Source organism: Haliotis rufescens, unplaced genomic scaffold (assembly GCF_023055435.1).
Source record: "Haliotis rufescens isolate VD_foot unplaced genomic scaffold, xgHalRufe1.0.p SCAF_14, whole genome shotgun sequence".
Lineage (NCBI taxonomy): Eukaryota > Metazoa > Mollusca > Gastropoda > Lepetellida > Haliotidae > Haliotis > Haliotis rufescens.
The window spans coordinates 23371941-23386888 of NW_025963824.1; the positions used below are offsets into that span (position 1 = coordinate 23371941).

The window sequence follows — 14948 nt, forward strand, 5'->3', positions numbered from 1 at the left end:
GCCACACTCAGCAATATTCCAGCTATATGATGACGGTCTGTAAATAATCGGGTCTGGATCAGACAATCCAGTGATTGACCTCATGAGCATCGATCCACACAATTGGGACATGATGACATGCATCAACCAAGTCAGCAAGCTTGACCACCCAATCCCGTCAGTCGCATCTTATGACAAGCATAGTGGCCGTTTACAGAAAGCATGGGTTGCTGAAGACCTATAAACATTTGTAGTTTGTTTGATGTTTGATGTTTGATGCCTCCCTAAGCAATATTCCAGCAATATGACAGCCACCTTTAAATAATCAAACCTGGACCAGACAAACCAGGGATTGATATTATGAGCAACGACCCACGCGGCCGAGATACAATGACATGCAATCAACCAAGTTATCGAACCTAACCACCCAATCCATGGTTCGGCTCTTATGACACCAGTACAGATTGCTGGTGATCTACGCTAACCCAGGATCCGCATCGGCTTACCATTTGTAGATTGGTCGGAGTACATGTAACACAAAGTAACACACAGAAGAGTAACAGGCAGGTGACAGTACCATGATACAGGACTACAGCTTGTAATACAGGGATGTATCTAGGATTCCAAACTAAATGCCCTTGGGAAGCAAATTGGGACAAAATCATGATATTGTCTAAAATTTGATTATTTTCCTTACTATATTTTCTTAAATACTGAGGAATTGGGAAATTTTTAATTCAAACTGGAAATTTTTTACTATCATATGGTACAGACTTGGAGCCAAATATCCGCCTCTAGGCAGGCCTTGATAAATCCTGGACAAAGGTACTCAGTTGACCATAGAAGCAAATTGTTAGACCGTGTTGATTATTCAGAGTATCATATCTCCAGTCTACTGTGCTAGATACCCTGGAGTCATTCAGACCACCATGAGTGAGTGAGTGAGTTGGGTTTAACGCCGCTTTTAACAGTATTCCAGTTATATTGCGGCGTGTCAGCTTAATGTGGGAGGAAAGCCTGAAGTAATGCAGGTCTCAGACATTTACCACCTTGGCGAAACCCAAGAGCACGGGTATGGTGCTGACAAACCTAGAAACATAATCGGGGCAAACCGGGATTCGAACCCACAATCATAGGTTTTGCGGCACCTTAGACGACTGGGCCACCCTTGCCCCCTCAGACCACCATGGCTGTGTGTCAGACATCACCAGCTCCAGCTCTCTAATAACTTACCTCCAAATTTATCTTGCCCTTGAACTTGAAAAACACTACCAATCAAAATGCATCTTCTGAACACAAGTTTGGTATGGATCTAAACTTAAAACTGCGGGCTTGTACTTGCAAGCCCTCAATATATTTACCCAAATCAGAAAACTGTTATTAATGTTGTTCGAGTTAGAAAAAGACGTTTTACTGAGTAGTTTGACTGGAGGAAGGAAGTAATGTTGTATTCGAGATGTCACGAGTAATGGTGATATTGTGGCGGTATCCATGAAGAACAAGGTAATTTGACTGTTTGGAAGGAGTGTCATATAAGATGATTTACACTTTATAACCTGAGGAGGGGAGGGAGGGAGTATGGTTTAACGCCGCTTTTAGCAATATTTAGGCGATATCACGGTAGGGGACACCAGAAATGGGCTATACACATTGTACCGATGTTGGGATTCGAACCCGGGTCTTCGGCGTGACGAGCGAATGCTTTAACCACAAGGCTCCCCGACCACCCTTATAACCTGAAGATGAATAATATTTACCAGCCTTATCGTAAACGGATTTTGTTCAAATCCCAGTCAACACAATTTTTACATTTGTCTCTCACATAATGCAAACAAAACCAACACCTCACCTTCTATACCTGGTCCTCCTACTCGGCAGTATTCAAGAGAGAGATGGTTCAGCGTGCTGTTCTTTGACAAACCCTGGAAATACAAACACATTTACAGTTCAGTAAAACAAGTACCACGTCACATTTTGAATATTCATACTGCAGTTTTAACTTCAAATCAATATCTTCTGCATTTAAGAGTTTTGACAATTGTAGAATATTTTTATCATCTTAAAAAAAAACCTTCGGTATTCCCCTTATTTATATACTTATCCTGACACGACAGTATACAATATTCCTTCTAGCTTTGATCATATAACAGTGTAGAACACACCCTCCGACCACCTCGCTCCCAGCATGCTCCTGTACTACTCATCACTTTCTCCCATGATCACCCACAGACAGGTGACCAGCGGATCCAAACGATGAGGGGATGGACGGGCAGGCAGTCATGACCTGTTGTTTTAGGTTGGTTTGTTGTTTAACGTCGCATTCAGCAATATTCCAGCCATATGACGGCGGTCTGTAAATAATCAAGTCTGGACCAGACAATCTAGTGATTGACAATATGAGCATCAATCCACGCAATTGGGATCGATGACATGCATCAACCAAGTCAGTGAGCCTGACCACCCGATCCTGTCAGTCGCCTCTTACGACAAGCATAGTCACCTTTTATGGCAAACACGGGTTGCTGAAAACCGATTCTACCCCGGATCTTCACGGGTCGTTGTGTCAGGATAAGTATATAAATAAGGGGAATACTCTGATCCCCAATATTTGTTAACTTATCATTCCACAACAGTATGCAATTATCCCACGGTAGGATGGTGGGTTGAGTCAACTGCATACCCACTTTTGTGATATGGTGATTGGGCCAGAGCACAGACTAGACTAGACTGCCAGTTTGCCTTCAACCCATGGGTGTGTTCAACTTCACTAGTCCGGCAATACATGACCACCATGCCTGAATACAGGTAAGGCTGGGTCTGAAATTACATTGCAACTGGTGGTACTGGAAATATCAGGAACCGTAGTTACCCTCACTATACGCAGTACCCTCGGTACGGAGTTTAATGCTATCGTACGGAGTTTAATGCTATCATTCCGCAGAGAGAAAGAACAAACATGCAGGCGTACCAGCATGAGTGCCCCAACGAATTTCATGTGGATGGGAAGCTCCAGGTGGATCCAAACCAGCATCGGCGAAAGCCTTAAGAATGGTGGAACATAACCAAAACAACAGGGTATTCTTGAAGATATTCCAGCGACCCTCCATAGTTGCCGAAAATGACGAGTGACGTCAATATGACATAATGCACACACAGGACATAGGGAGACATCCTGTGTCACCAGACCCAACGATGCTAGAACACACAGGACATAGGGAGATATCCTGTGTCACCAGACCCAACGATGCTAGACTGCGGGGTGATAGTAAAAGTGCAATCCGCCAGACCAGGAAATTGATTTTGGGCAACAAAATCCCACATTAGGCCAAGATGTACCTCCACATGTTGACCACGATGACCACGGTCTAACATGATTTGGGTGGCATTGAGAGCATGTAGTTCACTGACACGTGCCACAGTGGCCAAGGACAGGAGAAAGGCAGTTTTCTGCCTTAAGAGGCACCAATTCTGCATCAGAGAGAGGTTCGTAGGGAGAAATGAGGGGGTGGCGTAGAACCAGTCCCAAGTCCCAGGCCTTACAGTCACCCTGTGGGATAGTGGTGAGTTCGTGAGCAGCGATGATATGGGCAGAACAGAAGACCAAGTTAATGGCCAAGACATAACTGGCAATGTACCTGGCATAACTGGCAATGATAGACCACGAAATCAGCTATGAATGGAGTATCAGTGATATGAACGTCTGAAGTTGGTGGTTGTAACGTGTGGCGAACAAGTCGACGTAAGTGTGGCTGAAGATCTGGCAAATCGTCTGGAAAACATCCAGGTGTAACTGCCACTCCATGGTGGCTACCTGGAATGGCTGTGGATGCGGTGTCTGGTGAGGCTCGTGGAGAAATGCTTAAGGAGGTGCCAGCATTACGTGAGGGGGTGCATGCGCCACGTGAAAAGGCCCCGGAAGTGGAGTCGGGAAGGTGGGCGGCACCTGGCAAGGCGCATGTAGATACGTCCAAGGAAGCACCTGCGTCTGATGAGGCGCCTTAAGGATCCAGGTCGACTGACTCGATGGGATGTGAGGTGGGGCTAGCCAATAGGCATCAGTGGCAGACGACAGAAGGCGAAGTGACGTCACAGCCGAAGAGGTGCAAGTAGTTATGGCAGGTGCCATCGTAGTAACTGTTGGACAAGTTCAAGAGCAGACACACTGTTATATGATCGAAGCAAGAAGAATTATTGGTTACCATTGTGGAGGGATAAGTTAAAAAGTAACCTATTTTTCAAACCCAGACTCCTGACCTTCAACATGTTCAATGAGGTCTCTATGTCCCTAAGTTCTGACCTTCACCCATGTCTCCATGTCCCTGAGTTCTGACCTCACTAATGTCTCCATGTTCCTCAGTTCTGACCTCACTAATGTCTCTATGTCCCTCAGTTCTGACCTCACTAATGTCTCCATGTTCCTGAGTTCTGACCTCACTAATGTCTCTATGTCTCTGAGTTCTGACCTCACTAATGTCTCCATGTTCCTGAGTTCTGACCTCACTAATGTCTCCATGTTCCTGAGTTCTGACCTCACTAATGTCTCTATGTCTCTGAGTTCTGACCTCACTAATGTCTCTATGTCCCTCAGTTCTGACCTCACTAATGTCTCTATGTCCCTAAGTTCTGACCTTCACCCATGTCTCCATGTCCCTGAGTTCTGACCTCACTAATGTCTCTATGTCTCTGAGTTCTGACCTCACTAATGTCTCTATGTCTCTGAGTTCTGACCTCACTAATGTCTCTATGTCCCTCAGTTCTGACCTCACTAATGTCTCTATGTCCCTAAGTTCTGACCTTCACCCATGTCTCCATGTCCCTGAGTTCTGACCTCACTAATGTCTCTATGTCTCTGAGTTCTGATCTATAGTAATGTCTCTATGTCCCTCAGTTCTGACCTCACTAATGTCTCTATGTCTCTGAGTTCTGACCTCACTAATGTCTCTATGTCTCTGAGTTCTGATCTATAGTAATGTCTCTATGTCCCTCAGTTCTGACCTCACTAATGTCTCTATGTCTATGAGTTCTGACCTCACTAATGTCTCTATGTCTCTGAGTTCTGATCTATAGTAATGTCTCTATGTCTCTGAGTTCTGACCTCACTAATGTCTCTATGTCTCTGAGTTCTGATCTATAGTAATGTCTCTATGTCTCTGAGTTCTGACCTCACCCATGTCTCTATGTCTCTGAGTTCTGACCTCACTAATGTCTCTATGTCCCTCAGTTCTGACCTCACTAATGTCTCTATGTCCCTCAGTTCTGACCTTCACCCATGTCTCCATGTTCCTGAGTTCTGACCTCACTAATGTCTCTATGTCTCTGAGTTCTGACCTCACTAATGTCTCTATGTCCCTCAGTTCTGACCTCACTAATGTCTCTATGTCCCTCAGTTCTGACCTCACTTATGTCTCTATGTCTCTGAGTTCTGACCTCACTAATGTCTCTATGTCCCTCAGTTCTGACCTTTACTAATGTCTCTATGTCCCTCAGTTCTGACCTCACTAATGTCTCTATGTCTCTGAGTTCTGATCTATAGTAATGTCTCTATGTCCCTCAGTTCTGACCTCACTAATGTCTCTATGTCCCTCAGTTCTGACCTCACTAATGTCTCTATGTCCCTCAGTTCTGACCTTTACTAATGTCTCTATGTCCCTCTCTCGGAGCGGCAGACCCTGGAGTTCAAGACACCGCAGGACGGATGACACTCCAAGACACTCCTTGAGTGCCCGACACAGACGGAATGTGATCTCCTTCGACCTGATTGCTGGCGTCTTCCGTTTCTGGAATGCCACCCTCTTGTCTGAAACAGGAAAAGAGCCATGTGTTAGTGAATGTTGTTGAACGCTGGAGTCACAGGGTCACAAAATGGCCTTTTCAATGGTCCCTCCCCGGAAATTCAAGGCCTTTTCAGGGCTCATTCACAAACATTCAAGGCCATCACTACTGAAACCATCCTGAGATTTGCTTATGAAAATGTGGATAGCCTAAAAGTCTTCAGTTCAATTTGTCTTGGATTTGAGTATATTTGATTCTTGACGAACCAAAGCAGCCAATCTTTGGAACGGAGATAACCCTGTGATTACGGACCATAGAGATCCATACAAATCGTATTCTTCATTGTTTAACAGGTTGGTTTCAAAGTGTGAAATTCAAAGCTTTTTCATGGCAGATTATCAATTTTCAAGCCTGAAAGAGAGACCTCAAAACTGAAGGCCTTTTCAAGTCTTAAGCAGACAAACCAGTGGTTGATATTGTGAGTAAAATCTCATGCCGTGGGTAATGCAGACACACTATCAACCAAGTGACAGAACCTGGCCAAAAGCTCAATAAGTTGCCTCATGAGATGAACATGGGTTGCTGGGGACCTATTCTATCCCTGATGTTCTGCAAGTGAATCCTGTCTGTGTCACTCACTTTCATCCTCATTGGGTGGTGTGTAGTAACTCCGCACAGCCACAAACTCAAGGCTCTTGTTGATCCGCAGTGTGTTCACAATGGGCATCCAATCATTGGCCCTGAAACATAACATACAGGTAAAGACATTGACATTACATATCGAAGCGAAGCAACAGGATGTATTTTATCTTTATCCTGTTTGCCAGTCTATACAGTTTGTTACAGACTTAGGTGCAAGGCTATGGTCTTAATCCAAAGGTGAGGCGGTTCTGCAAGGGGTGGAATAACACCAGACTAGTTCTCGTGAGTGTCCGGGCTGAAATCAGTCCCGGTCTCAACTCCCTAGTTTCAAATCTTACCATTAGCCACCAGTATCCACAAATTTGCTTTCCTAGCTTCTTAAAGGTAACTTGGTGTTCTTGTCACTCTAGGGGGCACGGGTGGCTCAGTCATCTCAGGCGCCGCGATTGGCTGTGCAGTGTTGCGTCCCTTTGGCACACCAGAACCTATGATTGTGGGTTCGAATCCCGGTTCGCCCAGATTATGTTTCTAGGTTTGTCAGCATCATACCCATGCTCGTGGGTTTCACCGAAGTGGTAAACCTGCATCACTTCGGGCTTTCCTCCCACATTAAGCTGACACGCCGTGATATAACTGGAATACTGTTTAAAGCGGTGTAAAACCCAACTCACTCACTCACGTCACTCTATTAAGGTGCGGTGAAATCAGTGTCCAAAATAACTGCCTGCCCACCTGCCCGTGGCTGGTAACTTTTCTGTCAGGCTGCATGAAATTTTCCTCCACCTGCCGACTGTCTGGCAGACTACTTAGTATTCCGTTTTATCATAATTCCTCGCCTCAAGTAATTGTTTGCATCATTTCAACTGAATGTTTATAATGTCTGAGTGCGGGGAGGTAACTCTGAAGATGGGCAGGCAACATTTATGGGTCACCTGCCCGACTATCTTGTTGGGTTTTAAATTTGTTTCAAACACACGGGGTGAAATGGGGTTTAATGTCAGGTTCAAGATTATGCTTGTACTAGTCCAAACAAAAGCTGGTTTTATAGTGCTATCCTCCTGAGATACCCTGCCACAGGCTAATATAGATGCCCCACTCAGACACAGTATACTGATTCCCATTCAACAGTCTTTGTTTCATTCCCTTAATGCCAAGTGCCAGGCAAGGTAACAACAAGTACCATCTTTTTTATTCTCACAGCTGGGGATTGAACCACCAAAACTCTCTTGGCAGAAGCTCTTTCCATAAGACCACGGAGGCTGTTTATAGTTTCCAGGAATCAGATCCCAAGAATTGCAAAAACTTCCAATAAGCCAAAAGAATACTATCTGGTTAGTTGTTTACAGATTGTTTTCTGACAGTTATTCCTGTCAAGGTTTGTTAGTTTGCCCTACTTCCCCAACCCATGAAAAAAAGTGCCAGGCTAGAAAGTGGGAAGTTGCCCTCGGGCAAGTATGAAAATCAGTGGTATTAATGTTGAAACTAAGAAGATGCAATGTGTGTTTGTCAACTGCAGATGAAGTACCTAACTAGTCATTTTCCTATTTTGCACATCTCGCATTACCTGTTGCGTCTGTTATAAAGTTTTGTTGTCAAATGAAAGTTTTCTCCTATTCTCTGATTTGGCAGGGCAAGTTGAAAATTAGGCTAGGCAAGTAGAATTTTTAAGTTTAAGTAGGAAATTCTGGTATTGGAACACCCCTGAATAGAATGGAACTGTTATGTTTTGACCCATTCTCACATTTGAGTCATCAGTCAGCAACATCTCACCTGACCCGATCTCCGTTGATGTCCAGTACACCTTGACACAGGTGGGCCTTGACCGCAGCCAGCGGCACCGAGTCTTGCAATGCACACAGGTTGTCATAGTGATTCTCAAAGTCGTAGGCACCACTCTGTCTCACCTGGACGCTCTCAATCATCGTGAGCGACACTGATTGCACAGGCGCAAGTCAAAACGCACTCCTGTCAACAGCAAGTACAGTCATGGTTAGAAATTCCTTGCATTTCAGAACAATGGCACAGTTTAACCTGCAACGGCATGGTGAAATTGAGTTCCGGGTTCTGGTCAGTATTTTTTTATACATTGTATTATATGAAGCCAAACCAAATCCTACTAGAGCTGAGTTTGATAGAAATTGATTTCAAAACATACCGCGGATGACCTGTTGTGAGATACTCATTGATATGATGCATTTTATATCAAATATGTCACCATGGAATAACCATTTCTTGTTTGTTTCATTTTTAGCAACCATCAATGTATACTTTATTTGGCACTTATTTTGCCAGGCAAGTTAGTGTCTTTTGCTTGTGTCTTTCCTATCCAAACTAAACCCATAGCACATCAATTCAAATTCAATCAAAGTATTAATTCATATTCTTTACTATAATTCATATTCTGGTAGATGCTCAACAAAAAAACATCAGTAATGAAATAATGATGACATATCAATCAAATTCAAATGACAAGATGCCTCATAAATAAATATCTGTTACAGAATAAATCAAAATGAAAGTTTAAGTCAATTAATTGACGCTGATGGTGTCATTGTCAGTACACCTTATACTGTTATGTACCTGTGTACCTTTGAGCATCCTAAAAAGTGTCCATAGAGTCTCAAAACTTCCCCCACAGCCCCCACACTTTACGGCAGATGGTTGTCACATGAATCCCTGTATGAGAGTGGGTACATTTCAGTGCACAGGGGTAGTTTTGAGATCCAGTGGGCACTTTTTTGCATATTCAAAAGTAACCAGGTACATATAGTAGTCTATAAGATGTGCCGACAATGACCCCCGTCGGGGAAATTTACAACTATTCAATCATACACCAATTTTCTTAACTACTTTAGCTAAAAATTAACTACAACAACAATCAGTACGATCATAAAATACTGACATTTTGATCATATCTTAAAAAAACCCCGAGAAAACATCATGTCAATATGAAAAACATTCCTTTCCTATGAAGAACATTGATCTGTTTACATGATCGAAAACCGGACGATATCGTTAACCGATACATTCCATTCAGACCGAAATATCATTGGAATTAGACTCTGAGGTGTATAGAAGTTTGTCAGTTACAATTAACATACAGTTTCCGCTCTTATTAATTTCGTGTTCTGAAACTGGATTGAAGGAACAGTTGTCACTTCGTGACACCGGTTTTCGTGTTCGTGTTGGTGCTTGCACATGGACTTGACAGGTGCTTGTCGGCCTGTGCACTTGTCTCTCATTTCAGTTTCGATTTAATTCCAACTGATGTCAAACAATAGTTTGTATATGAAGCGAGATGTGCGTGATTTACCTTCACTTCGTTTGTAGAAACGGGAAAATAAAGTTTATAGCAGGCTTATTTTCACATTTGAACACCTAAACACTGGCGCCATAGTTGTGACGTCACTTCCTGGACATTATGAAAACTTCCGGTGTGGTGAAAAGCCGTCCACGTTATGAATTATCCTGGGGACGCCGTTTAATATGCCAGCGTGTGTGATATTCTTTCATATTACACACACACACACACACAAAATGAAAGAGTGAGTGCAATAATCACCGATGTTTGCAAGTGTGCATGTCAATGAAAAATATAATTAAGAAGCAATATACTGCACTGAAGAGAACAACAATGAATGCCGGCATTGATGCCACAATTAACATTCCCATTACGTCATGAAAACACAACACTATTCTCCGTAGCTGATGAAACAATCTGTTTTATTAATAGTCTTGACACATTTCATGTTTTATATATTGCCAGAGAGGCTTGACTTGAAAACGCTCTAAATTAGCTATATAAATTCTGATACCTAGGTATGGTTAAATTGACCCACGCAGTTGGCTTTATAAATCGGTCAGTAAATTTGTTTCCACAAAAAAATCACCTTGCTGAGAATATGTTATTAGTAATTATTTTTTGCATAATATGTCTATTCTTATTGTGGGGCGGTGGGGTAGTCTGGTGGTTAAAGCGTTAGCTCGTCACGCCGAAAACTCGCGTTCTATAATTCCCCTCATATTGCAATCCCTTTGTGTCAAAATTATAGATAAAGTTGATAGGAGAAACACCGACGAACAAAGAAAAACTAAATTGTCGGGCAAAAGAAAGTTTAAACCCATGTTTGATGGTGGCTAAAAATGACACAAACAAGAAATGGTCATTCGATGGTACCGTATTTCATTCGGGTATCATAAGCGACACTACATGCACACCATATCAATGAGGTCTCACAGAAGGTCAGCCTGGGAACGTTTTGAAATCATTTCATATCAAAATCAACTTTATTAGAATTTGGATTCGAACACGACATATTACCAATTCATGTAAAACCAATCGTAGAAATGGAACAGTGCACGTGCAGTATATCCTGTATTAATCCACTGAATTTCGTTGAAAATGACTTTGTTCACTACAGTTGTAAATGCACGTGGGTGCATATAGGTATACAAACAGCTCCCTATTTTCGTCAATTCATGATCGAGTAGTCCAGACATTAACAGTGTAACGTGCACATTTCGTGCTCTTTTTCTTAGGCAGTACATTGCTTTTGTCGCGTTTGCTCTTAGTGATTTTATACAAGTTTTCTATTTCTGTGAAGATTTATACCTAAATATGTATAATTATCAACAAACTCCAGTATCTTTCCCCCAAAATATGAATGAAATATTGATTTGGTTGATTTGGCTGGACCCCCTCCAAAGATTATTATTTTTGTCTTCGAGATATTTACGTTTAGCTTCCATTGTAAGCAATATTGATTAAAGGAGTGTAATGATTTTTGTAACCCAGACTGGGTATCGCTAAATATGACTGTATCGTCTGCGTAGAGTAATACTAAAATATGTAACCAACTAACCAAACTGTGACGTCATTCCCTGATATACAATCAAATGAGATCCCTTGGCATCCCTGTTTTGTAAGATACGATTCAAGATCATTTAAAAATATTGAAAACAGTAGTGGTGATAGATTTTCGCCCTGTCTAACACCTGATTGACAAGGGAAATACTCCGATTCTGCGTTATTTGATTGAACCATTGATTTTATATTACTGTACATATTTTTAACTAAAGTTAGAAATCGGCCCTCAATTCCACTGTTTTGCATTTTAGACCACAATCCTACTTTCCAGACAGTATCAAATGCTTTTGTAAAATCTATGCACGAACAAAAAAGTTTTCTTTTTAATAATTTCAAAATATGCATCAACAAATGGATAACGAACATATTATCAGCAGTTTGAAATTGTTTCCTAAATCCCGACTGTGCTGGAGTTAGGATATTATTGGCATCTAGAATCTTTGTCAGTCTTCGTTTAGGATACTGGTGAATAGTTTTCCGAAACAGCTTAATATCGTAATGGGTCTATACGAGTTTGGATCAGATGGGTCGCCTTTATTTTTTAAGATAAGTTTTATAATTTCCGAAATCAGGGATAACACCACATGAGAGTACAAGATTGAAAAATTCAGAATATAGTGGGACAAGTACTCCAATGCTATCTATTATATGATCATTCTCGACAAAATATATCCCAGAAGCCTTATTTCTTTAAAGTTTCTTTGCAGCCTTTATAATTTCTTCAGTCGTTATATCATCGTTTAAGATTTAACAATCATACACCAGTGTTGCAGTTGCACATCTTTCTAATTCAAAGTCATCAATTTTGTTTTCATTTAAGTTTGTATAAAAAAAATTTAGAAGGAATTTATATCAGGAGCTTTCGGATTTGTTTCTTTCTTACATCCTGTTAGGATCTGCCAAAATTCTTTAGGCGAGTGGTGAAGATTTGGTCGAAAAGTCTTATTTAAATTGTCTTTATATTTACGTATATTCTTATCCATACATTTCTTGTAAGCCTTTGCTTCTTGGTGATATGCCAAATTTTATTAAATACTGTTTTCGATTTTTTTAAGACGCCGTTTTGCTTTATTAAATTTCTTACCGGATCGTCTGCATTCTATTCCGAACAAAGGTTTATCTTTTTCGCGTTGTCTGAATTTAATACTGTTTTCTCTGACTCCGAATGTTGACCATGCAGCGTTAACAAGCACGTGCGCGATTTCATTCGCGAGTCTGTTTACACTCGACGGGTCGCCGTGACCTGTCCGTGCTTCGTGCACAGTCTTCATCAGTTTATTTATCTGTTCAACATTTATATGCTTTATGTATATATCGGATTTATCAAGTTTGTAATGTTTAGGTTTGTTAGCGGCATTTGTATAGATGCGCGGTAGGCCTTTACATGGATTACTTACAGGATTGACTATAGGTGAGTGGGCAGTGCACGTCTGAGTAGAGGGGTGAGTAGTCAATTATTTTAAAATCAGAAAAGAGCGGCAGGCAAAATACCTTTCCGTCTGAAGTATATGAATAGTTGAATACATATAGATCTAGGCGGTGGGTATTTCAGAAAGAAAACACGTTTTATCTTCGGGCAGTGTTATTGAAGTCAGATGTTTCACTCCCACAGGACACCTCCCTGTGTGAACGCTGTTGAAGATATCATATTGATGACATTGATCTTCCGGCTGCAGGGAAATGTCGAGAAGAATGACTAGAGACAAACCTAAACACTTAGCTAAACATGAATCATTCAAACTAATAACTGATTCTGATCTCTTGCCCACTCCATCAGGTCCTAGCATCCATGTACACATCAACTCTGTGCGGGCGGTCGGGTAGCCTAGTGGTTAAAGCGTTCGCTCGTCACGTCGAACACCCGGGTTCGATTCTCGACATGGGTACAATGTGTGAAGCCTATTTTTGGTGTCCCCCGCCGTGATATTGCTGGAATATTGCTAAAAGCGGCGTAAAACCCCACTCACTCAACTCTGTGCCCCCGCCATGCAGTAATGTGGTAATGTAACCACTGTCAGAACGATCTATGCAATGCCTTTTTTAAGAGCACGTGTGGGCTTACCATGAGTTATAGAATGAGAAATACATTATTTATGAACTGCTCGAAAGAATATCCCAGTTAGATCCTCAGTTAAGTATGCTCAGCAATCATTAGAAGCTTATGAATGTCATACTTTCCTACTCCTCACGTCACACATCAAGCAATTCTCGTGTTCTTCTTCAAGGGTGATTGTCTGTGTTCCGAAATATATTTTACATCCGCTTCAACGACTATTGAACAATGGTTGGTTGGTTGGTTGGTTGTTTTACGCCACACGCAGCAATATTCCAACTATATGACGGGGCTCTATAAATATTCGAGTCTGGACCAGACAATCCAGTGATTGATACCATGTGTGTCGATCCACGCAATTGGGATCGATGACATTCTTCAAACCAAGTCAGCGAGCCTGACCACCCGAGACCGTTAGTCGCCTCTAACGACAAGCATATTCGCCTGATTGAAAAATGAGTAGAGCGACTTTCTTGAAATGTGCAACCGTTTCCTCTAAGAATTTGTTACAAGTCTACAACGGTACTCTAGATATTGTTTGTGCCATTGAGTATTTACTCACGTCTTATCATTATTTGGGTATCTTTCACAACCCTAGAGTTCATATCCGTGATGCTTGAATTCAATTAGTAAATAAAGATCGGTAAAAACATACAGGCATGCACAGTGATGTTACCATTTGGGGGCACAGATGGCCCAGTAGTCTAAGGCGCCGTGATTCGCTGTGCAGAGTTGTGTCCCTTGAGCATGCCAGAAATCTATGATTGTGGGTTTGAATCCCGGTTCGCCCCGATTATGTTTCTAGGTTTGTCAGCACCATACCCGTGCTCGTGGGTTTCACCAAAGTGGTAAACGTCTGAGACCTGCATCACTTCGGGCTTTCCTCCCACATTAAGCTGACACGCCGTGATATAACTGGAATATTGTTAAAAGCGGTGTTAAACCCGACTCACTCACTTTACCATTTGGTTTCTGAATAAACGAGTATTCGCGTATTAATGCATATTTGTACGAAAGCAACTTAAAGTTAATTGGGTTGTGTTGATTTCTCATCCGAAGCTCTGCCTACAGCAATACATGCGTGGTAGAATATCACATGGTAGGTGCCTCAGATAACATCGTCTAGCTTCTGGGTCTTGTTATTTGATTTTGTTTCTTGATAACGTAGTATATTCGTTGTTCTATATTATAGCGACCAGTTCCGTCTCATGAGGACAAGTACATCTATAAGGCCGACCAAACGTTGACCCGACTCGTGACCATATATGGTCGACTCCAGATGAGACTTCCTGCCATCAAATACTCACTAAGTTGTAAATGCGTAGTGTGTCGAGGTGATTTCCTTTTGAAACACGGTCAAATTCAGAAATTGGTACCTACAGATCGAACTGACTTGCGAAATCAGTAAATGTCCACACGAGATCGATGAATACTCAACAAATTCATCTTCCCGGGGCAAGGGAGTTAACTGACTATAACTCCCTTGCCTCGCGAAGATGCTACAATTTCTATTCAGGCACACAGTCGTAGATTTACAATGAAAACAAGCAATACACTGGGTCAAATACATGGCAGCAGCATTAGGTAGCAGGACACATATGTTAGTGCACTCACAAATGTAAACTTAAGACTGTT

At 41.9% G+C, this 14948-nt stretch overlaps 1 protein-coding gene across 2 annotated transcripts in view; it reads right to left on the bottom strand.

Moving 5' to 3' along the window:
* Positions 1–9808, bottom strand: part of LOC124131209 (centrosomal protein of 78 kDa-like) — a 153940-nt gene extending 144132 nt beyond the window's left edge. The window contains exons 1-5 of one of the 2 annotated variants that reach the window (XM_046494315.2): positions 9707–9808; positions 8164–8358; positions 6391–6491; positions 5607–5776; positions 1829–1901 (exon numbers count right to left, since the gene is read on the bottom strand). In XM_046494315.2, the coding sequence (XP_046350271.2) occupies positions 1829–1901; positions 5607–5776; positions 6391–6491; positions 8164–8315 (496 nt within the window). In that variant the 5' untranslated portion in view covers positions 8316–8358; positions 9707–9808. Of the gene's footprint in view, positions 1–1828; positions 1902–5606; positions 5777–6390; positions 6492–8163; positions 8359–9494; positions 9577–9706 lie in introns of those variants that run through there. The other variant, XM_048395172.1, reaches the window with a different exon arrangement.
* Between the last annotated feature and the right edge of the window lie 5140 nt (positions 9809–14948).